Source organism: Pseudopipra pipra, chromosome 5, assembly GCF_036250125.1.
Source record: "Pseudopipra pipra isolate bDixPip1 chromosome 5, bDixPip1.hap1, whole genome shotgun sequence".
Lineage (NCBI taxonomy): Eukaryota > Metazoa > Chordata > Aves > Passeriformes > Pipridae > Pseudopipra > Pseudopipra pipra.
Window position 1 is genome coordinate 986,254 of NC_087553.1, and position 23,944 is coordinate 1,010,197.

The window sequence follows — 23,944 nt, forward strand, 5'->3', positions numbered from 1 at the left end:
AATCTCCTGCCCACCACAGTAATTAAAGATTGGAAGAAAGATTTGCTGTGCAAATAACGCACACAGAGTGGAGTGGGGAGATGTGCTGAGTTACACTTCTTCTCTTGCCTTTATGTGAGCATTAGGGCACAGAAGAGGTGTAGCACCCTTTGCTGTTTCACTGCAGTTAAGTGCTTTGAAGAGTTTCACAAAATGAGGTGTCAGCTCTCCTGTGCCTCCTTTTCCTGGGGAGATGCCAAGCGTGGTGCTATTGCTGATGTCATTTGTCTCCTTGAACAAGAGCCTTTGTTGCCTCTCCCTCTTCCCGTTTTTCCCATTCTCCTCCTGCTTTTTCTTGTGTAACTCACAAGTTTCAAGGGGATTTAAGACTTGGGAATTCATCATTCTCTCGAGGAAGAGCTGAGTTCTGTTCCTGGTTGGGAACTTACAGCTGAGCTCGGCCGCAACGCGTGCGGCAAAGACTTCGGGGGGCGTGTTAAGCACAGCCAAGGGGGACCTGCTGATTCCACAGCTCTTATCTCTCCTTCCTTCTGTGCCTCCCAGGGTGTTTCAAAGATGACCGAATCGTGTTCTGGACGTGGATGTTCTCCACGTATTTCATGGAGAAGTGGGCCCCCCGGCAGGACGACATGCTCTTCTACGTCCGCAGGAAGCTGTCCTACTCCGGCGGGGAGAGCACCGATGGCAAAAAGGTGAGCAGGGACGGGTTTGAACGTGGGAGGCTTGGCCTAGCGTGGGATTTGGTGCTGTGGAGTGCCTGAAACATCCCAAGAACTACAAACCAAGGATAAGGAGCCTCCAGCTCTGCCCAGCGCGCGGTGTTGTGCGAAACCGCCTGAGGAGGAGATGCTGTGGTTGGTGCTGTGAACACCAGCAGCCTGTGAGGGACCTGCACGGTCACAGGCCTGAGGAAATCACAAAGTTTGCTTGCTTTTTGGGGGGAGTTGGCTTGGTTTTGCTTTTTGACGGTGATGCTTTGTAAATTTGAAGTGCGAATCTGTAGAAAGGGAGGACAAAGGAGGAGGAAGATGGTCGCTCTGGAATTCCTAGAAGAGCCCTGCCTGATGCCAGAGTATCAGGAATTACCACCTGTTGGGTACTCAGTAGCAGAGTACAAACAGCCTCCTGGAGCTGGGATGCAGCAGTGACAAACAGTGGAGAAAATACTGTATTCTCATCATCTACACTGAGGACAACATGCCCTCCTAAAAAACTGCTGTTCCTTGCAAACACATGAGCAGGTACCCTCGAGCTGCTGCACAGGTATTTCCCCTCTGGAGATCTGAGAAACTGCTCAGCATTCCATGCCAGTTTTCATCTTAGGTGGGGAAAACAGAAGGAAGGCAAATCCATTCCCAGGCCCCTGATCAATCTCTGTTTAACACATTCATCAGCTTAAAGTGTTTGAACCTCTTGTGGAGAGGATTCAGGGATGTAAAGCCTTGCATTTGCTCTCAGAGCTTTATTTAAGCCTCCTGAAAGCACCATAAATAATTTTTGTTTGTGAGGAGGTTTCGTAAGTGGTAGTTACTGCAAAATCAGCATTAGTGAGCTGCTTGCTGTGACAGCTGGGCTGGGGAGTGGGCCTTGCAGAACACACAGCATTTTGTAACTCCCCCTTGGCTGCTGGCATTTTGCTTGACCTCTGAGAATTGAACCTCTCCTGTGACTTTGAAGTACTTCAGGTTCTTTGTGAAACTTCGTGGTTGGTGACTCTTTGGTACTTGTGCAGCCTTGCTCCTGTTTGATTTTAGCTGACTGCTTTGCAGTTCCAGCTCCTCTTTTACCTGATTTTTGAGCCTGTCCAGCGCAGTAAGACACAAAAAAACTACTCTTACTCTTTGAATTATGACTGCATGGGGTTTTATTTTACTTTGTAGTTTTGGACGTTCTTTCTTGAAAGATGGTGTCAAAATAGCAAAAGTCATGTCATTAAAGGGGAGGGAGCTGGAGACTGGTACCTGTAGCAGCCAAGTAGAACTGTGGTCCTCCCTGCCACTCACCAGAGTGCTCTGGCTGTTTGTGTGAGTGCTGACAGTGGTGGTGTTTGTTCCCTGGAGGGCACACTCACGTGGTGTGTTCACATCATCTGCATGCCCTGGTGTGGTGGGCTGTGTCAGTGGGAAACAAATATCCATTCATCCAGGGTTTTCAGGTTTTGTCCTGTGTGACTTAAAGCAGTTCCAGTTCCACAGGTTTTTTTTCTGTGCTTACTGGAGCTGAAGAGTGTCAGCAGTAACATTTGACTTTAAGTTGAAGTGCAGTAGAGGACAGGCAGGGAAAAACCTGGTGGGATCGAGATTAGAAGTTCTGTTCAGTTTTAAGACTGAATGAGAAGGGCTTTGGATTCAGCTTAGTCACAACAGCTTGAAGCAATAAATTATGATTTGGTACCATTTGGTGTGTCAGTAGGTGCTGATGGTGAACTTCTCTACCATCCTAAATTTCATTTTAAAAGGCCTTTTAAATTCTCTGCTTTGCAGACCCACTGCTCCAAGTGACTTTCCATTTGCTTCTCTTTTCCATCCCACCAATCTCTAAACTGAGCATGTATGGGTGAAGCAGCAATTAAGCTCCTAATATGTGAATGCCAGTGCAGAACTGCCATCTCCAGTTCTGGCCTGTATCCATGGCACACTCCTGGATCCCAGAGAAGGGCGTTCAGCTCCGTGTTTCCTTGGCATGTCGCAGTAACGCTCTTGCTGTTTTTCTTGCCAAGTTTTGAGGAGACTTCTTCTCTCAGTGCCTTTAAACAAAACCAGAGACCCCCTGTGTCAGGTTCTGTGCAGGCCAGGGCACTGTGGAGCATAGCTTTTCCCAAGGTTAAGGGAGTTTGTAGGCTTTTGTGAGGTGGAATCCCTCTGAGTTGTTGCTGTTTACGAAGTCAAGATGCAAAAAGCCCTTTGCTGCTGCCTCACACGTCAGCTGATGTGACCTGCTGGAAAATGTAAGGTCTGATCCTCACACTTTCAGAGTGCCCTGGGCATTGCCTAAACCTACAGGTTTGAAAGGTTAGCATGGTTGGACTTGGGATTCTGATTTTCAAGTGATGTTAGGTCAAGGTGGAATGTTTCTGGCTCTTTCTTTGGAGTTTTTAAAGGATTATGCTTTGTTACAGCTGCAAGCTGCTGATCTTTCTGTAGAGAGCAGCTTTACTTTGCCCTGAGACTGTGGAAAATGCAAGTGTGTGGTGTTACAGCTGGGAAATGAAGGTAAAGCTTCAGCAATAGGCCAGCAGGGCTGGGTTGTATTCAGCCTTTCATCATGCCTGCTCATCTGAAAAGGGTGCTGGATTTATAGGGCAAAGCAATAAAAAAAAGATAAATTTAAGACACCCTTGGTATATGTTCTGAGCTTGCCTGGATTTTGGAGTAGGTCCTGTTTCCTTCAGCACCCTGTGAATGTGGAGGAGTAGAGTTGCTGCCAAATCCATGGGGTAGTCATTCGGGCTGTTAAGGCCTCAAAAAGCTTAAGCTGCTGATGTTGTGGCTGCAGCTTCAGAACCAGAACTGAACAGGAGCCATGGTTTGCATGTTCCTGTGCCTCTGGACCTGTGACACCACACACACTGGCCGTGGGGGGACACCAGTCCATTTCCACAGCTGAATCCACGGCAGTGCCACACCACCACCTGAATGCAGCAGAGAAACAAATGGCCAAAACCGGCATCTTTTTGGCCAGATAAATTCTCTCCTCATTCGTGGGTGGTAAGTGGGTACAGGCAATGATGGCAGCACGTGCAGGCCAGTGCAGAGCCAGCTGTTGTGCCCCAGCCCATCCTTTGGGCTGAATTCAGGGAGGTGTTGCAGGGAGCAGAGCAGTGGCTCCTGCGCAACAAGGACAGTGAAAAAGGAACCCTGGTGTTACCAGGTTGATACTCTGATTTTCTGCAAGGAGAACAACATCTTCAGTGCAAGCATTTGGCCTTTGGCAGTTCTCTTTTCCAGAAATCCCTGTGTTACTTTGCTAAATGTGTGAACATAAAGGAGCTGCTACCCAAGAGCCTCTGCCCATGGTGCACTTACAAAATCATAGAAGAGAATCATCAAGTTGGAAGAGACCCTTGAGATCCTCAAGGCCATTTCCATTTCCTCTGTGTGCTCTGGCAGACTGCTTGGCAAAAGCCAAGGCAAGGATGCTGTCCCTGGTGTGACAGGAACATCTCCTTCCCACACAGAACTGGATCCAGCTGTCTGGGAGCTGGACTGGGCTTGAGACACGCCTGGCAGGCTAACAGCAGTCAGGGTGGTGATGCTCTCATCTCCTGCCCTATTTCCAGAGTGAATTCCAGTGTGAGGCAAAGCAAGTGTGCAGCTGAAATGTCTTGTCACAGTGGTGTCACAGTCAGTACACTCCAGGCTCAGGAAGGGGTGTGGGCTGCAGGGGCATTTTTAATGAATTGCTTTATATTTCTTCCAGCCTCTGAAGAACTCATCTTAAGCAGTCAGAGAGGGTGACAAGAAGGCTGGAATCAGAAGTGAATTTAATATGAATTGCACTGACTCAGGTGGCTGAGAAGGTGCTCTGTTCTCTGCCACACAGAACAACTTTGCTGGGAGGTGAAGAAGCCCAGCCCCAGTTTTCCCATGTGATGAATTATAATGAATAATTCAGCATCAGAAATGCAGCATATCTGTCTGAGGCACTGGGGAGCTGAGGGGCAGAAGAGCACTGCTGGGCTGGGCTTGCACCCTGGAAAAGGCAGAAGTGGCTGCTTGGAGCTCCCTGAGAGCCTCTTCAGGCCACGAGTTGAGCAGAGCACTTAGTGTGTTTGATCTGTGGGTGACAGCCAGCTCAGCCTGATTGTGAGAGGTCTGGGAATGTCTGGCTTCCATGTTGAAATCAATATGGAGTTGACTTGGAGCTCTGGAATAGCATAACCGTGTCTCTAATAACACCAGTAATTAAAACTTTAATGTCTAGTCTGTGTGCCAGGGTGTTTCCCCCCAGTTTTCTGGTCAGTAACCCAGTGTATGCATTTCTGCATTCAACAGGGATGGTTTGCAACACTCTGATTTACTGCCATGCTGCAATGTTCCTTCTCCCATGTCTGTGTGTGTTGTTATGCATGTAACGTGCCATCCCAAACTGTGCTGACTGGATTCAGCAGAAGGCACACTGGGTGTTGCAAACAGTTCCCACACCCTGTGTGATTTAGGATTTGCACATTTTTGCTGCAAATCTTCATTTTTTTTATGATAAACCTATGTAATAATGAAGAAAGAGAGTGAAAATTCAGTGAGAAAACAGAGTCTCAAGGCCGTGCAGGATCCAACAAACCCGTGTTTGGTGTGTGCCCTCAGATGAGGGGGCCGAGCAGTTTTCTGGATACAGGAGAGAGTTTTCTGCCTTTGCAGATGGAGGAAGCTGCTGTTTCTAGCTGCCAGCTGACAGTACAGATGGCCCTGTGTGCCTCTGACTCTTGTCTCGTTAGGGATAAATGGGGCCTGACTTTTGAACTTCACCGCTCAGTAATCCCCGTTCACGTGAGGTGGTTGCTGCTATTTTAAGCCCTAAATATGTGCAATAGATGTTGCAAAATGTGCTTTCCCATCCTGTTCTCTTTCTCACCAGTTCTTCTGTTGCAAAACTTTAACTAGCTTGGCTTCTTCAGAATGGGAAATATTGCAGCTACTCTTGGAACCCAGTGGGGATTATTGGCCTGAATGTGTCTCCTGTTTACAGATGAGTGTGACAAAATGCTTGTTTGCATTTCTCTTTAGAAAGCGTGTTTGTTGGTAGCCACCCATGAACCCCGTGGAGTCTGAGACATCTTCTTGCTGTTCTGCTCCGTGCAGAGACACCAGAAATTAATCATCTTTTCAGATCATTTACTGCTCTTTCTCTCTTGGTTTGCCTTTGGGTCATGCAGAGTGGCTGTGGGCACAGAATTCAAGGGATTAATAGTGAAGTAAATGTTTTGAAATGGATGGGCTTGTCCATAGCTGCACTTGGCCTCTTGCAGAGTGTACAGCCTCTGATGCAGTGGGCTTTGTTTCAGCTTTACAGCCACGGTGGGTGTGGAGTTGCCATGGCTACCGGGCATTCTGCTGCCTTTCCGTGGGCTCCAGAGCGTGTTCCAGGAGGATCAGGTGCAACTCCTGAATAATTAACGGCATCCAGGAAAGGGGGGTCGGAATTCTGTTTTGGAGGGTGTTTTTCTCGTTGTCCTCTGCAGTTACTGCCCATGAAAATTTCAGTAGCCATAATCCCAAGAGGAAAGCTCGGGATGACCTTGGTGTCTGCAGGGCTGTTTCTCACTCAGCCCTGAAGACACTCCCTGTGCATCCATGATTTTATTACTTCCATTTTTGTTAAAACCTGCTAGAAGGAATAAATGCAGCTGCTGTCCAAAGCTGAGGTTCTCCTGCACAGACCTGCCTTTCTCCCCTGTTCTCCTGCACATCCCACGTTTCCCCAGTTCAGTTCCACACAAAGCCTTGCACAGTCAGCAAAATCCGATCCTGATGGAAAACTGGGAAGCTCCACAACATGCAGCTTCTGGTGTCAGTTTTGTGCTTGCAAATAGGTGCCTCTGAGTAACAGTTCTCAAGGAGAGGTGACGTTTCCTTAGCAGGTTGAAGTGGAAGTTTACCGGAGAGATTCTAAGAAGCTTCCCGGCCTGGGAGACCCTGACATTGACTGGGAAGAGAGTGTCTACTTGAACCTCATCCTGCAGAAGGTAACAGTGATGCTTACCTCATTCTCATGGGCTATTTGTGCTGCAGAGGGTTGGGGGTAGGCTTTGAGCTGTCCCCTTTCCTCCCTGGCTTGGAGGATTTGAACGCTCCTGGAGGACAGAAGGAAACACTGGCTGTAATTTTGCCTTTCAGAATCTAAATGAACATAAACTGAGATGCTGATGATTTTCCTCAAAAAACCTGAGCTGTAAGCATTGAGGCTGGGCTGAGTTTTATGTTCTGTCACAGAGTTTTACAAAAGAAAGGCTTTGTCCAGTTTAATGGTTTTTGAGAGGGAAAGGGATGTTAGGCAAGCAATGTTTCCATTAGAGTCCACAATGGTGGTGCAGCTAAGAGGGGAGGGGACTGCTAAGTGGAAATACAGTGTCATATGTTAGACTGGGGGTTTGCTGCTCTTGACATCAGAACTTTAATAAAACTCTTTTTCTGGTGGTGGAAACATGAGGCACAAGTTATTTCTTTAATTAACTCGTAAGTTGTTTGGTTATTGTGTGTGTTATTTTGGTGCTTAGGGAAGCTGAACATTACTTTAGTCACTTGAGGTCCCTTAAAAGTTTGCTGATTATGATCTCAGAATGGGAGACATTGCACACATCCTGGAAGACAAATTGTTTTCATTCTCCCTCCTTCCTCCCAGAAGTCTCATTGCAGAACTTCTCTGCAGAGAGCAGCTTCTGCCTTTATTTGATGCTCAATAAAACCAGGATCCATTTGCCACACTCAGAGTTCAGAGATGCTGTTGCAGCTGGGCTTTGCAGTCCAGACCTGTGGCACTGGGTCCTTACAAGGTTTTTCAGGTTGCTGCCAGGCTGTGTCAATGTTTTCTGACCTCTCTAACATGTCACTTGTGTTCATTACTGTGTCTCCTTTTCCCATTTTGGAGGGAGATCTTTTCCATTTCTACCTTAGTGTGCTTGAGGGGGGGTGGGTGTGCTGCTCATTCCCCCAGCTGACAGGAACCTGGTGCTAAACAACATTGGCAGGAGTGTCCTTACCCAGGGCTTGTGCAGCAGAGATTACAGTGGCACTGGGTCAATATTGGCAGGAGTGTCCTTACCCAGGGCTTGTGCAGCAGAGATTGCAGTGTCACTGGGTTAATATTGGCAGGAGTGTCCTTACCCAGGGCTTGTGCAGCAGAGATTGCAGTGGCACTGGGTTGATGAACAAACACAGCCTTGACAATCGCAGGAGGTTCAGTGTTGCAGAGAAAATGGCAACGCCAAAACGTCTTAGTTTTTAGACAGCCAGAAAAGACTGAAGACAGCATGTGTTCTGCTTCCTGCACACGAAGGTTGTGTTTTGCCACCCCTAACCCTGAGTTTCTCTCCCTGGTGCCCCGTTTCAGCTGGACTATGTGGTGACCTGTGCTGTGTGCACGCGCTCCGACGGAGGAGACATTCACATCCACAGAAAGAAGTCTCAGGTGAGCTTCCCCTTCTGTGGTTGTGGATCAGAGCTTGGTAGCCAGGATTACCTAATCCTAAAAACTGCTCCAGAACTCGGGGAGTGGTTCTCAGGCTGTGCTCTGACAGATGTGTCCTTGTGAGGCATCTCCAGTCCTTGTGTGGTGACATTTCTTGCCACTCGTCTAAATGGGAGATGTAAATGTCCTTTATAGCCCCTCTCACAAAATTGGGAGGGTTCCTGCATGCTCTCAGGGTGTGCATCGTTGCCTGCTGGATTGGGGGGGAGAGGGAAGGTGGTGCTGGGGAGGGGGGAGCGTGCCCAGCTGTTCCCCAGGCTGAGGCTAAACCTAAAATTGGGTTTAGCTTTAGTCTTAATGAGCCTTCAGGATAAATTTGTGATGTAGTCAGGATAAATTTGTGATGTAGAGCTGTTAAACAGTCGAGAATTTACTGGTTACCCATGTATCTCCTTATTCTATGAGATTCTCAGTTTCTCTCTTAAACTGCTCGTTCCTTCCATCTCCACACCAAAGGCTTTAATCACTTGCTTGTGTGCAGTAAATCCAGGGTTTAGCACAGTGGAGGAGACTGAATAACAAGCATGGAGGGGATAGGAACAGGAAACCTGAGGCTTCTTCACTCAGCTTCCAGCAGACCTGGCAACAACTTCTGGTTAGCAGAGATTGTTTAAGAGGCTGCTGTTGCCTTTCAAAGGCTGTTTTTCCCAGGCATTTCCATTCCCTTAGCTCATGCAGCTGCTTGTGTGGCTTTACAGAAATAAACCGGTGCTCTTTAATCCCTTAATTTTGTTTTACCATTTTAAAAGAACTTTTATTTTGCCTACAAAACTAGCGCTGCTGATTATTGTCTCTGTAATTTGCATTGGTTAGGCACAATTAGGAATAATTTCCTTCTTCTGGTGCTGTTGAGACACCACACTGCACTGCTGATGTAAGCCAGTTATTTCTCATTGCTTTTTTTCAGTTTTTACTAATCCAAGTTTCACCCTCAGTTAACTTCTGCAAAATTTTTTTGAGAAAAATCTGTAAATATTATTTGCAGATTTGAAAACTATGAGGAAGAGGGTGAGGGATGTCCCCTCACTGCATGTGAGCAGAATGAGGAGGAGGTTTTTTGTTCCTCACTCCTAGAGGCTCCTGCTGTGGGACTGCTTGTAAATTATTGGTGCAAGTATCATTTTTGGAGGAGTCTTATTACTTTCTAATGATGTTTCTGGTCTTGAAGCAACCTTACTTTTTAATAATCTATATTTAAATGTGCATGTAGGCTTCATAAGTACAAAAAAGGCAAAGCACCCCTGTCATGATGTAATATCCTGTCTGTAGTTATGTTTTGTGTTGAATGGTGTGCAGCAAGAGTGTCACAAGCCTGTCAGCCTGGGCAGATCCAGAGCTTTCAGCACGTCCACAGTGGGCTAAGATTTGACAGAGCTCTTTGATTCAAAGCTCTGTTTGAACAGGGGTGAAAGCAAAGAAAGCTGCTTGGTATGAATTCTTTCTCCCTCCTTACCTACTTGTTAATCTTGCTGGAATGATAACATTTAAAGCCTTCAGCTATTTAAATACGTTTTGTGGTGTGAAGTCACCAGAGGAACTCGGGAACTGCTGCAGAGGGAGAAGTGTGCAGGAGGAAGCTCAGCGGATAGAGAAAGGAGCAGGAGCAGAAGATGGGGATGAGAAACCCAGTGCTTGTCCTCCCGAGGGCCACACTTCCCATTGCTGGGGAGGTTGGTCCTGGCGAGGCACTGAGCCAACAGTAACAATTAAATGACCTGAAATGGAGGGTGCTGGGTCAGCTGCTCCACCGTAGCTCTGGTGTGTGTGTGTGCTCTTGGCAGTGCATTGCAGTGACCTGAGGGCAGCTGGGGGGGGGTTTCTCTGTGATGACATGTGGGATGCCTCAGCTGTGCCTCAGGAGGGTGAGAGGTCAGCTCCACACGGGGACATTTACTGTGGAGCCAGCAGTGTTTGATAACCTGCCTGTGAAAATCCAAGGATTTCTCAAGGGTCATTATTTCAGATCTGGCCATGGGCAGAAACCAGCCCAGCTTTGCTTTTGCAGGATGTCCAGCACCTCTTGTGTAAGTGAGCAGGGCTGGGCTGAGGTGTTTTGGTGTTCCTTGCCTTGTGTTCAGGGTGTCCATCCCTGAGCACACCTAACTGAGAAGAGGTGTTTGTCCTCTGTCTTCCTCAGCAAGTGTTTGCATCTCCGAGCAAGCACCCCATGGACAGTAAAGGAGAGGAATCCAAGATCAGCTACCCCAATATATTCTTCATGATTGACAGCTTTGAAGAGGTGAGTTCCTTGTTGCAGCAGCAGCAAAGTTTTGTCCTATTCTGGTCTTATGTCTGATTAGCTGGTTTCTTGTACCTTCCCAACAAATGTTCGTGGCTGGTTGAGGGGTTATTGAAGCTGCCCTGGGCCTGAGGGCAGCCATGGGAATCTGCATGTGTTTCCATTGGAACAACTGCAGTTTGCCTCCAAGTGTTTCCTCTTGGATCTCTGGCAGGTTTTCAGTGACATGACCGTGGGAGAAGGAGAGATGGTCTGTGTGGAGCTGGTGGCCAGTGACAAAAGCAACACCTTCCAAGGGGTGATTTTCCAGGGGTCCATCCGCTATGAAGCTCTCAAGAAGGTCTATGACAACAGGGTAAGGAGCTTCTGAAGGACACTGCCCTTTGCAGTGATGGTGCTCTGACCAGATTGTCTTTGTGGCTGAGGCTCTCAGCTTTTTGTCCTGTTAGATCAGGTGTATCAGTCCTTTTTCTGGCTTTGAAAGTTACCTGAAAGCTCCTGCTTTTGACTCAGACTCCAAAAGGAGTGAAGGTGATCAGTAGTCAGGAGCATGACACAGGAATGGACCTGAACAACAGTTTTCTGGGAGCCCCTTCATTTTCTTGAAAGGTCATAGATGTTCCTAGTTACTTCAGAGAAGGTATGACCTCCTGGGACATCTGAAACTCTGGTGACTACCTTGCTTTATGTAAAGCATATTTTTCTCCATTCTGTTTTGTGCTCATGGCTGTTTTCAAAAGACCACTGTGGTCTCACTGCCACAGAAAGAAGCTTTCTTTGCTTTCCTACAGAAACATGAAATGCCAGCACTTTCAGCTTCAAATTCAGTACTTAGCACTGAAATCAAGAGTCAATAAACTTGTCAAATGGTTTGTTATGAAGACAATCCTGAGATCTTCAGAAACAAAAAAAATTCCCACAATATCTACTGTGACTGTAAAATTCATTTCCCTTTGTTTCTACCCTTGTCAGGAGAGGTCCTGAATAATTTCCCTTCTCCCTCTTTTAAATGTGAGCAGTTATACTCCTCTAGCAGTTTGAGAGAACATGAAAGAAAAATTGTTTCTTTCCCACTGTCACCTTGTGGCCTCACAGAATCAGCAGGAGGGTTATTAAAATACGTGGGAATGCAGAACCACTGCAGACACCAGGAGAAGAAAGCCCTGCCATGGAAAGACAAGATTTGATGTGGTAAAGGCACCTCATATCCCAGCAATGTCCTGACTGACAGCACAGCTGCTTGACACTGTTTTGTTAGATGGAGTGAAATTGTTGGCTCTTCAAATACTCCACTACAGCCACAGGCAAAACTTGAAATTGGATCATTCTTTTTACAGAACTTTACAGAGGCTACAGAAGTAACCTCTCTATGCTTTTGAAGGTTCCTTGATTTCAGTTGTTTCAGGGGAGGTTTAGATTGGATATTAGGAGAAATGTCTTGACCAAAACAGCTGTCCAGCCCTGGCACAGCTGCCCAGGGAAGTGGTGGAGTCACCAGCCCTGCACGGATTTACAGACACGTGACACTTAAGGACATGGTTTAGTGGTGGGCTTGGCCTTGTTTGGTCAAGGATTGGACTTGATCTTAAAGGTATTTTCTAACCTAAACTATTCTACAGTTCTGTAATTCTCAGTACAATATGAGTCATGCTCCATAATGGGCATCTCAGCCTTTCATAAACTGCTGGAACTTGCCATAAACTGCTCAAACTGTCAGATAAGTCTGACTTAGTTGACTTGGCCAAACCTTGACTGTTTTCATATTGGTCTGTTCCTTTTTTCAGTTCTCAGTTCAGCTTCCAGTTCAGTTGTGGTAACTGGAAGTTGAGCCCTGGGCCAGTTGAGGGGGTTTGAAGGTGCTGAGGGTCAGGGCTGTGCATGGGGCTGGTTCTTTGGCCTCGACAGTGTGGACACACAGCTGTCTGAAGTGACTTGCCACAAAGGAGTGCCAGGGTCGTGCCGTGTGCTTTGCTGGCTCAGGGCATCTCATGTGTGTGTCTGTTGCTTTTTGGACTCTAACAGGTGTCCCAGCACAGGCTGCAGTGAGGTGTGCACGTCCTTGTGCTCAGAGCGTGGGTCTGGATAAAAACCTTCTGGTTTATCTCACTGTGCCATTGGTAACTCTGCCTTTTGCGTAGCTGAGGGAGTCGGTTCTTCTCGGAGCCTGTGTTTGGCTCTGTAAAATCACTTCAGATTTTGGCTTAAGTGCTTGTTAAGAATCACTGTCCACTATGGTTTTGACTCGTTCTTGGATAACTGCTTTCAGAGATGGCTGTTTTCACATTGCAGGGCTGGTACTGCATGTTCTCCTCTCCTGTGCTGTGTGTTGCAGGTGAGTGTGGCAGCGAAGATGGCCCAGAGGATGTCCTTTGGCTTCTACAAGTACAGCAACATGGAGTTCGTGCGGATGAAGGGCCCGCAGGGGAAGGGGCACGCCGAGATGGCCGTGAGCAGGGTCTCCACAGGGGACACCTCCCCCTACGGGACAGAGGAGGATTCAAACCCAGACTCCCCAGTGCACGAGAGGGTAAGCAGCAGACAGAAATGCTGGCTGAAGGTGGAGCATGAACAGGCTTTGTTCCAAAGCCGGCAGAGGGGCTGGAGCTGGGCTTAACTCACAGCCAGGTTCTGAACCGAGGTTTGCCTGGGTGTGTTTTGAACACACTCAGTACAGGAGATGGGTTTTTAGCACAGTTTCTCCTGAGCGAATGCTGGATACAGAGATGACTGGATGATTCATACTTCTGGAGGAGTGCTTTGTTGAAACAACAGCAGTCTTGATGCCAGGGAAACTGATTCTGCCTGTTTTCCATGAAAATAATAGATTCCGTTTCTGTAGGAGATGGGATTTACCTAGGAACATGGGATCTGTGTGTTATGTAGGTTGCTTGCTAAACCTCACTGGAAATGGATGGTACTGTAGAGTTTGGCACTGAGGAATGCTGCCAGTGTGAGGCCTATGAACAGTATGGATCTAGATGCAGTATCATATTCATATGTATGCTTAATTTTAGTGCAAGTGCAGTAAAATGCCAGTAGAATCAGACTGTAGATGCTGATTTGGCCCCTGTTCTCTCCCACACAAATACAGCCTGGAGGAGTCAGGCCTGGAGAGGTGACATGATCTTTTTGTCTCCAAGGCTGCCTGTGTGAACTGGAAAACATCAAATTGGGTTTGATACTGTGTTATCATTGCTTTTTGATGATGGTTTTAATGGTGATGTGTCTGTTTCTGGTTTTCCCCCTCCAGCTGTGATATGAAATGGCCCCAGAATTAAAAACAGAGACGAGCACAAATTAGCAATGAAGTGCACTAGGGAGAGGGTCAGTTGGTGTTACAATGCCTTTTTTTTTTCTTTTAAATTAGTGATAGAGGGACAATGTGGAGTGTTTCTGCAGTGTAACATCAGCCTGGTTTGGCTGCCATCCTCACTCCATGTATTTATGGGGACAGATAGGGGCAGTATCAGGTGCCATCTCAGGGAGAGTTATGTGTTGTTAAATTGGCTGCATGAAGAAGGAGGGATGAGATAGAAGTTCCTTGCATCCATTAGCAAAGTAGCTATCCCTATTTTGTTTTTCCATTTGAAATGAAACTATTAAAGTATTGTTGTCAAAGCCAGTACATCAGCCATGCATTTTAGCTCTCTCCAAAATAGATGTGCTTGGCCTTAAATGTGGATTATTCAAGGGCAACTACTGCTCTGAAGGAAGGGTTTCTTGACAGTTTTGTCCCTGTGTTTCACCACAGACACTTCTGTCCCTGTATTTACCATCACTTGGACTAATCAAATCAACAGGGCATCTCAGTTTGGTTTTCTCCAATCCTGTATAGAAACATGACACACACACACAGCTGGACATTGACTGTGCTTCTGCCTCAGCACGTTGGGCTCAGTAATGGCCTTGTGACCCAGCTCCCTGGGGACACTGTGACATTCCACAGGGATCCTGTGGGACAGCCCTCTCAGCAGGGAAACCACTGCCTTGTGCTTGCCAGAGAAATGAAGGTGCACCATTGGAGTGTGTCCAATACAATATGTTCTTAGCATAATGAGTCTCCTCAGTTTCAACATGCAAAAGTCAGATTGACATTCTTGCTGCCCAGATGATTGATTTTGTTCCTTCATGACTATAAACCCTGGGGAAAAGTGGTCATTATTTGCACGACAGCTGAGGGCGATGATGTATCAAAATATTTTTCCTCTTGATGGGCATCTTGGAGCTGAGACGGCTCTTCAGGTGACACTTTGATTTTTTACACATGTGGTTCATGGAGGGAAAAGCAAGCCTTTGTTTGTCCTCCCCTCTCAGGTGACCTCTTTCAGCACCCCCCCGACCCCGGAGCGCAACAACCGCCCGTCGTTCTTCTCGCCGTCCCTCAAGAGGAAAGTGCCCCGGACCAGGATTGCAGAGATGAAAAAGTCCCACTCGGCCAACGACAGCGAGGAGTTCTTCAGAGATGATGATGGTGGAGGTGAGGGACCTGCTGCCAGCTGCACACACTGGGCTGGCACAGGGCACGGGGCTGCGGGAGGGGATCCCAGCGCCGGGTTCCCGAGAAGGTTCACAGGGTGGGTAAAAGAGCTCCACACAAGAGCCAGTTCCTCTCTCAAGGTGGGGCTTTTCACAGGCTTGAGCATCTTTTTGAAGGTTGGAGCCCACAATTCCTAAATATGTTTAAACCTTATCTCTCTCCTTTATATTGGTCCATTTGAGAGAAACTTGAGCAGCAGAGACCCTCCCCTTTCCCAGATGCCACACTCTTCCAGGTGTTGTGGGGTAGGGCACACTCTCAGCTGCAAGTTCTCTGAATTGCCTGATTTTCACCCTATGGGACAGAAGAGGGTTCAAACGCAGACTCCCCAGTGCATGAGAGAGTAAGTAGCAGAGCTGCTTGATCCAGAGCTGGTTAAAGTTGGTGACAAAAACATTTACTTCAACTGGCTTTGAACCAGTTCTGAACTCTCTAAAGAGAAAACCTCATGAGTTTGTTTGTATTACAGTTTAATGCCTTGTGGAACTCTTCCTTTGAATTTTAGTTGCTCAGCAGGAAACAACCACCAAGATAAAAAAAATGGAGCCTGACTCAGAATATAGTTTTGTAGTATAAATCCAATCACATCGCAGTTTTGTGAGGCAGGAAACTCACAAACGTCAACGTGCAAACTGCTTTTCATATGTTTAAAAACAATTCAGTCAATAAATGTCTGTTGGCGTGCTCACAGATAAACACAAAGGTGATTTTCAGGTCATGAGTTCTGCCTGTAGTAGCAAAGATACTGCCCATCAGCAGGACTGGACCAGCTTAGCTAATAAAGAACTGCACATGATAAAACAAGCTGAAGTGATAATGTTTAATGCAGATTCTGTGCAGCTCAAACTGGTTGTCAATAAAAACTTTCCCCCTTTTTACTTAATTTGTCTAATCAAAACCTGTGTTTTAACCCATGTTATTTAGAATAGCTAGATACCATGTGTTCTTTTTGTTTGGATCAGGACCTGCTTTCAGTCCCAGACCTTGGATCACTCTGATCCAAAACTGATACGTTGACTTCAACATCTGCTTCTAGCACTGTGGGACAGGGCAGAGTGTTACAGGGCACTGGAGAAGAGGTTTACAAACAGTCCAAAAATGCAGCATATGGCTGTGGGAGAGACCTGCAGTTGTAAAAGCCACGTCTGACTTACAGAGGACTCAGTATCCTTTTGTTTTAAAAGTTACTTGTGGTTATGTAAAGTAGTTATGAAAAGAATGGCTCTGCTGAAGGTGCCAGGTCTGCAGGAAGCTGGGGCTTTAATGCTCACTCTCCCCCGTGTGCTAGATGTCAGTTCTCTTCAAAACAAACAATTTCTCTTCTGTTACTCTGGTGGATCTCTGCATGAGCAACTACTTAATTTTAGGGATGTTCTGTGATTCTGTGTGTGAGGGAGGACTGGGTCAGGGTGCTGCTTGTGCAGTGTGGCAGCAGAGGGTTCGTTCCCTGTCCTGGCTGCTCTGTCAGCAGGAGGCTCTTTGCACTGCTGCCCTTTAGTAGCTCCAGTGTAAATGGGGAATTCTGTGCCGGGCAAGGTCTGACTGATTTAAAAAACCAGTAACAGTCATGTCCTGCATGTGGTTTGTCTCTGAACCTTGGATAGGGGGCCTTCCTCTTTTTTTTGACCTTCAGAAGTGTTGCAGTGAAGCGCAAGAAGTGCAATCCCTTGAAGCTCTGTGCCTCTCTGTGCCTTTGCAGATCTGCACAACGCGACCAACCTGCGCTCGCGGTCCCTGTCGGGGACGGGGCGCTCGCTGGTGGGCTCCTGGCTGAAGCTGAACAGGACAGATGAAAACTTCCTACTCTATGCACACTTAACTTACATCACTTTGCCATTGCATCGAATTTTAACAGGTGAATTTTGGCGTGTATTGTGCAAAACCAGAGTCCTTTGGTTCCTAGGCAACCTTCTGCGTTGGGGGATTTCGCTGCTAAGTCAGAGGAACAAGTGTTTCTCTGCAGTCCCACTGTATGCAGGGATTGATTTCAGTTTGGAAGAAATTACAAATTCCAGTAAAAGTTGCTCCTCTGTAATTAAGGATGGACTTTGAACAGCGTTTCAGCAAAATAATTATTCCTTATGATAATTGTGTTGATAATCTTAGAGCAAGTTAGCTGGAGTTACCAAGCTCGCTCCCTCTCCCACCACAGGCCTTTTGGAGTTCACAGAAGATGTATTGTTCCTGCTGGCATTTAATAGTTGCTCAAGTGGGTGGCACAAATGCCTCCCCACTCAAATATTTGCTTTGAGCTTGAACATCCTCTCTGAGACTCCATTTGTTGAACATACGGTTGCAGGAGTTGGAGCATATATTGAGATGCACAGAAATAGGACATGAAATGTCTGGGCTCCAGGGCAGAATTTTCCTCTGCAGTTTTTCACTACCCACATTTGTTTTAGTTTGACACATCAGGTAGAGCCCATTTCCAAGGCCTTTTTGTGATCAATGCACTTGTGCCAGTGGCAGCTTTTCCAGGAAGCAGGAGCATTGCACGAGGGGCAGGGTGAAGTGGGAAAGGGGCTCATCTCCCTAGGAGAAGCCTGTACTAAGATATTAAAATCCCAGTGACAGTGATCAAAGTACGTTTTAAAATGTCTTGAGTTTATACATATTGATAAGATTTCTTTCTGTGCTGGATAGTCCCACTTCTGTCAGCTGCTCCTCGTGTGTCAGGTGATCCAGTCCCTTAATCATCTCTGTGGCCCTTCACTGGACTCCTCCCACTGTGTTTAATTCTTTATAAGCGTGGCTGGAGCCCTCTGGAGCTGCAGGTCAATTTTTACTCATGTCATCCTCTTTGTGCAGTTGTGTTTGATCAGCCTCTTAATCGTGTGCTCCCTTCTCCCATGTTCTTTGTTCTTTATGCAGCCTTCAAAAGGACATAGCCCAGTTTCCAGTTTTCCCAGTGTACTGTCTTTGCCAGCATGTTGGTTTTATTGTCATACTTAGAAAGATGCCCATGATCATGACAGAAGTTTTACAGGTTCATATTCTGTCACATTTGGACAATATGGAGCTGAGGAGCCAAAAAAAGGAGTGGCTTTTATGGTAGCTTTTTGAGGGCAGAAGTGTAGGCTTTGGGCTGTAGAGAAAGGATGAACCAGCTGAATGATTTGTCCCCACATCTTCAGATCCAGAAGTCTCTCTAAGGGGCTTGGGGATGTTGCATTTCTCCCTTCAAGAGGGGGAAAACCCTTTGGCATCTCTTGTTAATGGCACTTCATAGAATCGTAGAATCAGCTGGGTTGGAAGGGACCTCTGAGATCATCAAGTCCATTCCTTGATCCATTACCACTTACACTTGTTTCCCTGGAAGATGCTGCGTCCCCGTGTCTGACACGTGTTGCTTCATCCCAGTGTAAACGAGGGTAGACCAGCTGTCCTCTCCACCTGCTGGGCTGGATTTGCAGTTTCCCATCCTTCAGTCCCTCCCAGCTGCATCCCGGCGAACTGGGACGTTTTAGATTCCCGGTGGGCTGTGCTGCAGTCCATGTGCTTCCCGGGGCTGGGGCCGCTTCCAGGAGCTCCCTAAGCTCGCCGTGTGTTTGTGTCCCTTGCACAGATATCCTGGAGGTGCGGCAGAAGCCGATCCTGATGACATAGCCGAGCGGACCCTGCCTGGAGCCGAGTTGCCAAGTGCCTATGCACAGCGGGTTCCCGAGCCAGCACTACCACCTAGTGTCGGAACACAACCTCCGCGGGAAAAAGGGAAGTCCAGGAATACCAGCCGATCAAAAGTGCCTCTTTCTTCCTTCCTCTGCTGTCACACACCGAATGCCCACGTCGCTGGAGTGTTTCTGACTGGGAGGGGACTCTCTCAGCAAGATAAAACGAGAAGGGGCTGCGTTTAAACCGAGTCAACTCTTCATGGACAGTTTGCTACTGTGTTTACTTTATAACTGAGAAACCAACCACATGTACAGAATGTGCTAAACTTTATACTCTTTGAGAGAAACATTCTGGGAATTTCCTACTGACTTGCTGACGGACACAGTCCCACAGACTCTGGCCATGCCCTCTCCTCCTGGGAACGGCTTCGTGCGGGTGGGGGGCCAAGGGATGAGAGAGTCGTGTCCTGCTGAGGGAAAAAGAGCCTACAAAGACACATTGCCATTTTGGTACGTGCAGCAGGCCAGGCCAGAGCTTAAAAGAGGCTGAAAATGTTCCCATTTTTCGTGTGTCAGTGTTAGGGCAGGTGAACCCTGCTGACGGATTTCCGTATCTACCAAAGAACAGCAACATTTTCATCCTCAAGAGCTGGCTAAGAAAACGAACCAGGGGAAAGAAGGCTAAAATGTGCTGCTATAGTAAAGCTGAGGTTCGTCTCCAGTACTAATGCTGCTTCTCTCTCTCTCAGCTGAGTCAATGCCAGTTTGAGTCTAAAATGGAAAAACAGGAGGCTGTGATCGGACTCCAGGGCCTAAAACCTTCCCAGTAACCAACATCCTCCTGCATGCACTGGGCTTGAGAGTACGTAGAGTCATCCTTGTGGTGCCATTTGTAGCCAGGAGGGCATGAGAGCTGATCAATGGTCGGGCAGCTTGCCCAGATCCCCCATCTCCTGGTTGTTCCATACTGAAGCACAGAGAGTTTTCTGGAAATACAAAAGATGGAAGCATAGTTCTGTTCTGAAAAGTGACTAAAAATTGCGTAATGGGAGGTCTCAAAGTGGTGTGTCAGGAGCTCTCAGGAAAACAGCCTTATGTTTACACATGAAGTGCAGCTCTCTCTAAACAGCAAAACTCTGCTGTCCTGGATATGAAAACAAAGTGATTGAATACTGAGACTACTGTGCTCTGGCTCACTCTTTTGATATGGGAGCCAGTCCGTACTTGAGTTTATTTAGGACTGCACAGCTGGCACAGCAGTAGGAGGGCTGACGTGTCTTGGGGCATGTCAGACTCCCCACACGCACAGAGGGAGAGCAGAGATGCCATTTTTGTCACTTTTCAGACTCTGAGCACCCAAACCTGACGCTGTTGCTGCAGTTACCAAATGGCACGTGCTCTGAGCCTGGACCTTTGTCTCCCTCATACCTGGCCTTGCCCAAGTGCTTTGCTGTTGTTCTCTCAGTAGCATCCAATGACTTGACCTCTCAAACAGGACTTTCTGCTTTTTTTCCTCAGGCTAGATGCCATGGAAATAGCTCCACTTCAGCATAAAGGCAGACTAAATTTGCCATTCAGCCCAGCATGGTGACTCCAGCGTGGTAAGGAGGTCTGTCTGTGCTTGAGGCCAGGCCTGGGGGCTGTCACCTCAGCACGGGGTGGCAGCAGTTCTTACACCGGCAGCATGAGTGTATGACAGGGACAGCTGACCACTTCTAGTTGGCTTCAGATGTGTTGCAGCAGCACCAGGAAGGTGTTCACTTGGTCACTGGCAGCACAGCCACTTTTCAGTGCAGCCTGTGGCCCACGTGGTTGTGTGAGTGTGCACGGGAGGGTGTTCCCACCAACCCACTGCCCCAGGCTTTGTCCCTGGGCCAGGGCACAGGTGGAGGCCTCACTCAGCAGCTGAAGTGCCCTCTCAAGGACCTTGCCAGGCAGCCTGGTGCTTACCTGAGATCCCCAGGTAGTCAGTGCCTGATGTCAGTCCGTACAAGTGTTCTCCCTTGGCCCAGGCTGGGAATTAAACCACTCCTCAGCTGGAGAACAAGCCTCTCAGTGTGCTCCTCATTCTGCACTTTCATACTGCTGGACTGGGCAAACCAGTGCTTGGTTTTCCTTTAGATATTCACTGGGGAGGGAAGGGAGAGAGGGTTGGTGTTTGTGCTCCTAATGACAGCTGATACCTTTCAGTCAGCCAGCCAGAGGAATAACAGGTGAGAAAAGGAAATGTATCCAGACAGGAACTCCAGTGGTAGGTGCCTGAACACTTCTCAGTCGACAGGAGTTTGTAATGCTCCCTTGGTGTTGTGTGTTGTGTTTAGGTAGCTTCATTCTGTGTGATTTGAAAGACTGAGCAAACCTTGCTGTGTAAGATCTCAGAGCAGGTGAGGGGTGATGCAGCAAACAGTGCAGTAGTTTGAAGGCAGTGTTACCGAGGGCACAGCTCAGATCCCACACCTGTCATGCAGGAGGTGTCGTCTGCTTTGTTACATGTACGTGGGTGCATTTTGGTGTCTAGTGTTTGAAGGGCTGCAATGTCCTAAAAAAATCGGTTTGTTTCTTGTATCTTGCTAGTGGGATATGCTATAGGTATGTGGAAGACTCACCTTTTCTGGTAGAAAAGGACTACAGGTATGCCCTCGTGGCCATCCATGGAAAATAGAGGTCAAACAGTCTACTGAATGTCAATAGTGCTTTTCAGAAACAAAGATGTGCCAGATTCTCAGTTATTCCTTCTCTAAACAACTGACTTGGACTTCTTATGTATAGCCCATGGTTCCCACTTTCCGTTATCAAATTCCACATTTTGTTCTGCTTTTAAACAGACCCTGAAAGTTATAATTTATTGTCCTTGTGTGGACAGACTGACAGGGAAGTTCATCAAAGTTTTGCTTGGGTCAGGATGGCACAGCTGGCCCCTTAGCATGCTATTGCACTACACCAAAAAAGAAAAGGGAATGTTAATAGGAACCTCTCACCCCATTAATTTGGAGGGTGGTTAATTCTGTAGCTCCTAAGCAGTAAACCATTTTAAGCCTCTGTTGGCCATTTAAATAATTGCTGGGGATGGAGCTGGTGTGTCCTGCAGGCCATGAAGGCTCTTTGGCTCTGAACTGTTGGAGCACAGTGGGTTCCACTGGTTCTGGTGGTGTTTGAGGATGCAGCACGGGGTTAACATGCTTGGGAAGCTTTGCAGAACAGCTTTATTTATTTATTTACAGAATCCCACCACACCTCCTTGCTCAGTTAACTCCTTCCATCCTGCTGCCCATCTCCCCTGAGGAGATGGAGGCTTGGGCTCTTCATGGGTGTTGTGTATTGTTAGGTGTCAAATGCAAGGATGTGCATCTTCTCACCCTTTGTAGGCTTTTCACTGCTGTCAATTTAACAAGTACAAAGCCTTTTTTTATTTTCATTTTTTTCCCAGAAATCTCTTAAATCAGCTATTTTGTATTAGCAGATTATTGCTCTGCCTTAGAGACACCACGTGTGTGAAGTTGTGTTCTCTGACTGCCAGCCAGCACAGGGTGGATTCCAAGTCTCCTCTCAAAAGAAGCTGTTTTCAGAAGCGCCACAAGTCTTTCAGCTGTCTGGGCTGACCCAGTCTGTGTGGTCCCCATTCCTCCTCTTTCCATTCTCCTGGTCTTCACTGTTTACAAGGCCTGGCTGTGTTGGGCTCTGGGTCGCTGTCACTCAGTTTTCCATTTCTGGGCACGGTGTGCTCTCCAGAAAAGAGATCTGTTTGCACAGGTGGCTTTTCACAGTGAAGTGGTTTTCCCAAAGTATGTTCTTACACAGGTTTTAATTTAGACAGTGAAGTCCTTGGCTCTGCAGACAGATTTCTTCCAGCAGACCCTCATGTGCAGAATCCCATGTGGTCACTGAAGTTCTGTGTGGATGTGGAGTCCAGAGAAACAGTCTGTGCTCTTAGACTATTGACCTGCTTCTTGCCAGTCCTTAATTGTTCTCGTTCCAGATGATTTCTTGTCCTGTATTTTGTAGTCTGAAACTTCCCCATATTGAAGACAGATGTAAAACAAAACCTTCAGAAGTGCCTAAGCCCTGTTGTTACCCAGCAGGGTTTAAGAACAAATTTTTATTTAGGAAATTAATGTATTAGTCTTAAATCCTGTCTGTGTTGTGTGTAGCAGTGTCAAGGAATGACAAGTTTAAAGTTCTTGGAAGAACAGTCCGTCTCTTAGGGACTCGCCCTTTGTGTCTGAAAGGCTCTCATGGTTTCCAGAGGTCACAGCTGAAAGCTCTGGAAGATGGATTTCCTGTGGTCACAGCAGTCAGAGGTCTGTGAATGCCTTACTGTGTCCTGTGGGGTGTGACTGGCAGTGTGTGGTGCTGGTGTGTAGGAATTCTGTGTCACAAGTAGGTGCAGTAGAATCCAGTTAAAGGCATTGTGGAACAAGCAGCTTTTACACCAAACCTTAAAGAAGAAGGAGTATTTTACACCAGAATGTAGCTGTTGGGATACCTGGTCAGGGGAACACGAGTCTGCGAGCGGGTTGCAATGTTGAACGTTCTCTGTGTAAATATATAAATATTCTCAGCTTCATTTTCTCAGCCTAACACATGTTGCATGGTTTGGGTTTTATTTGCCCCATTGGTTCATCAGTGTTGCTTAAAAGGTGATGGGTTGGAAATCATGCTGGCACTGTACTGAGCCCTGTGAACAAAGAGCAAGGAGAACGTTGTGCACCAAAAACAGAGGTGACTTTGCATATGGCAGCAGTGAAGAAAATGTTGGACCCTGCAGCCAATAAACAGACCTCTTAAACGACCATGGGCTCTGTTAATCGTGTTTTTTCTCAGTGGTCAGTCTCTGACAACTTGGCATTGGGTAAGGGAGAAGAAGGTAAGAGTCAGTGTGGTCCTGAATTTGTTTGGAAAAGCTTTTTGCCTTTAGAACAACCCTTTTAAATTGATCCATGTTTAATTACATAGTCATTAACATTTAAGTTTTTGCAGTGCATGGTAGTGAGGACTGATGGCTGTAATGGTTTCTTCCTGATTGGTTCAGGAAGAACTTCAGTGAGGGTTTGTGCAGTGGCACAAAAATGAGCTCACCCTTTATCCCTGCGCTGCCTGAAACTGTGTGTTCTGAGCATTGCAGCACGTGCTGACTCACCCCTGCTCTGTCCCCTCCCATCTCCCCTGGACACTGAAGTGTGCTTATGTTTGTGGTTCTGCTTTTCCTGCTGGGGAGATTCAGCAGGAGCAGTTTACAACTCTACAGACTTTTCCAAGTCCTGCACTCAGCCTTTAATTCGGATGCAACCCTTGTGTTCATCCAAACCCTGCTGGAAGCAGCGAGTGCCTTAACCCTGCACCCAGTGTGGGGGCTTTGCTTTGCTCCCCAAGGAC

At 47.2% G+C, this 23,944-nt stretch overlaps 1 protein-coding gene across 4 annotated transcripts in view; it reads left to right on the forward strand.

The window, feature by feature from the left end:
* The window catches only part of KIAA0930 (KIAA0930 ortholog), a 40,715-nt gene extending 17,354 nt beyond the window's left edge, over positions 1–23,361 (forward strand). For 2 of the 4 annotated variants that reach the window (XM_064654054.1, XM_064654056.1), the window contains exons 2-10: positions 544–692; positions 6,575–6,682; positions 8,047–8,124; positions 10,322–10,423; positions 10,638–10,778; positions 12,756–12,950; positions 14,738–14,900; positions 16,660–16,815; positions 18,526–23,361. In XM_064654054.1, the coding sequence (XP_064510124.1) occupies positions 544–692; positions 6,575–6,682; positions 8,047–8,124; positions 10,322–10,423; positions 10,638–10,778; positions 12,756–12,950; positions 14,738–14,900; positions 16,660–16,815; positions 18,526–18,566 (1,133 nt within the window). In that variant the 3' untranslated portion in view covers positions 18,567–23,361. The remainder of the gene's footprint in view (positions 1–543; positions 693–6,574; positions 6,683–8,046; positions 8,125–10,321; positions 10,424–10,637; positions 10,779–12,755; positions 12,951–14,737; positions 14,901–16,659; positions 16,816–18,525) is intronic. The other 2 variants (XR_010430507.1, XM_064654055.1) reach the window with 2 other exon arrangements.
* The last annotated feature ends 583 nt before the right edge of the window (positions 23,362–23,944 follow it).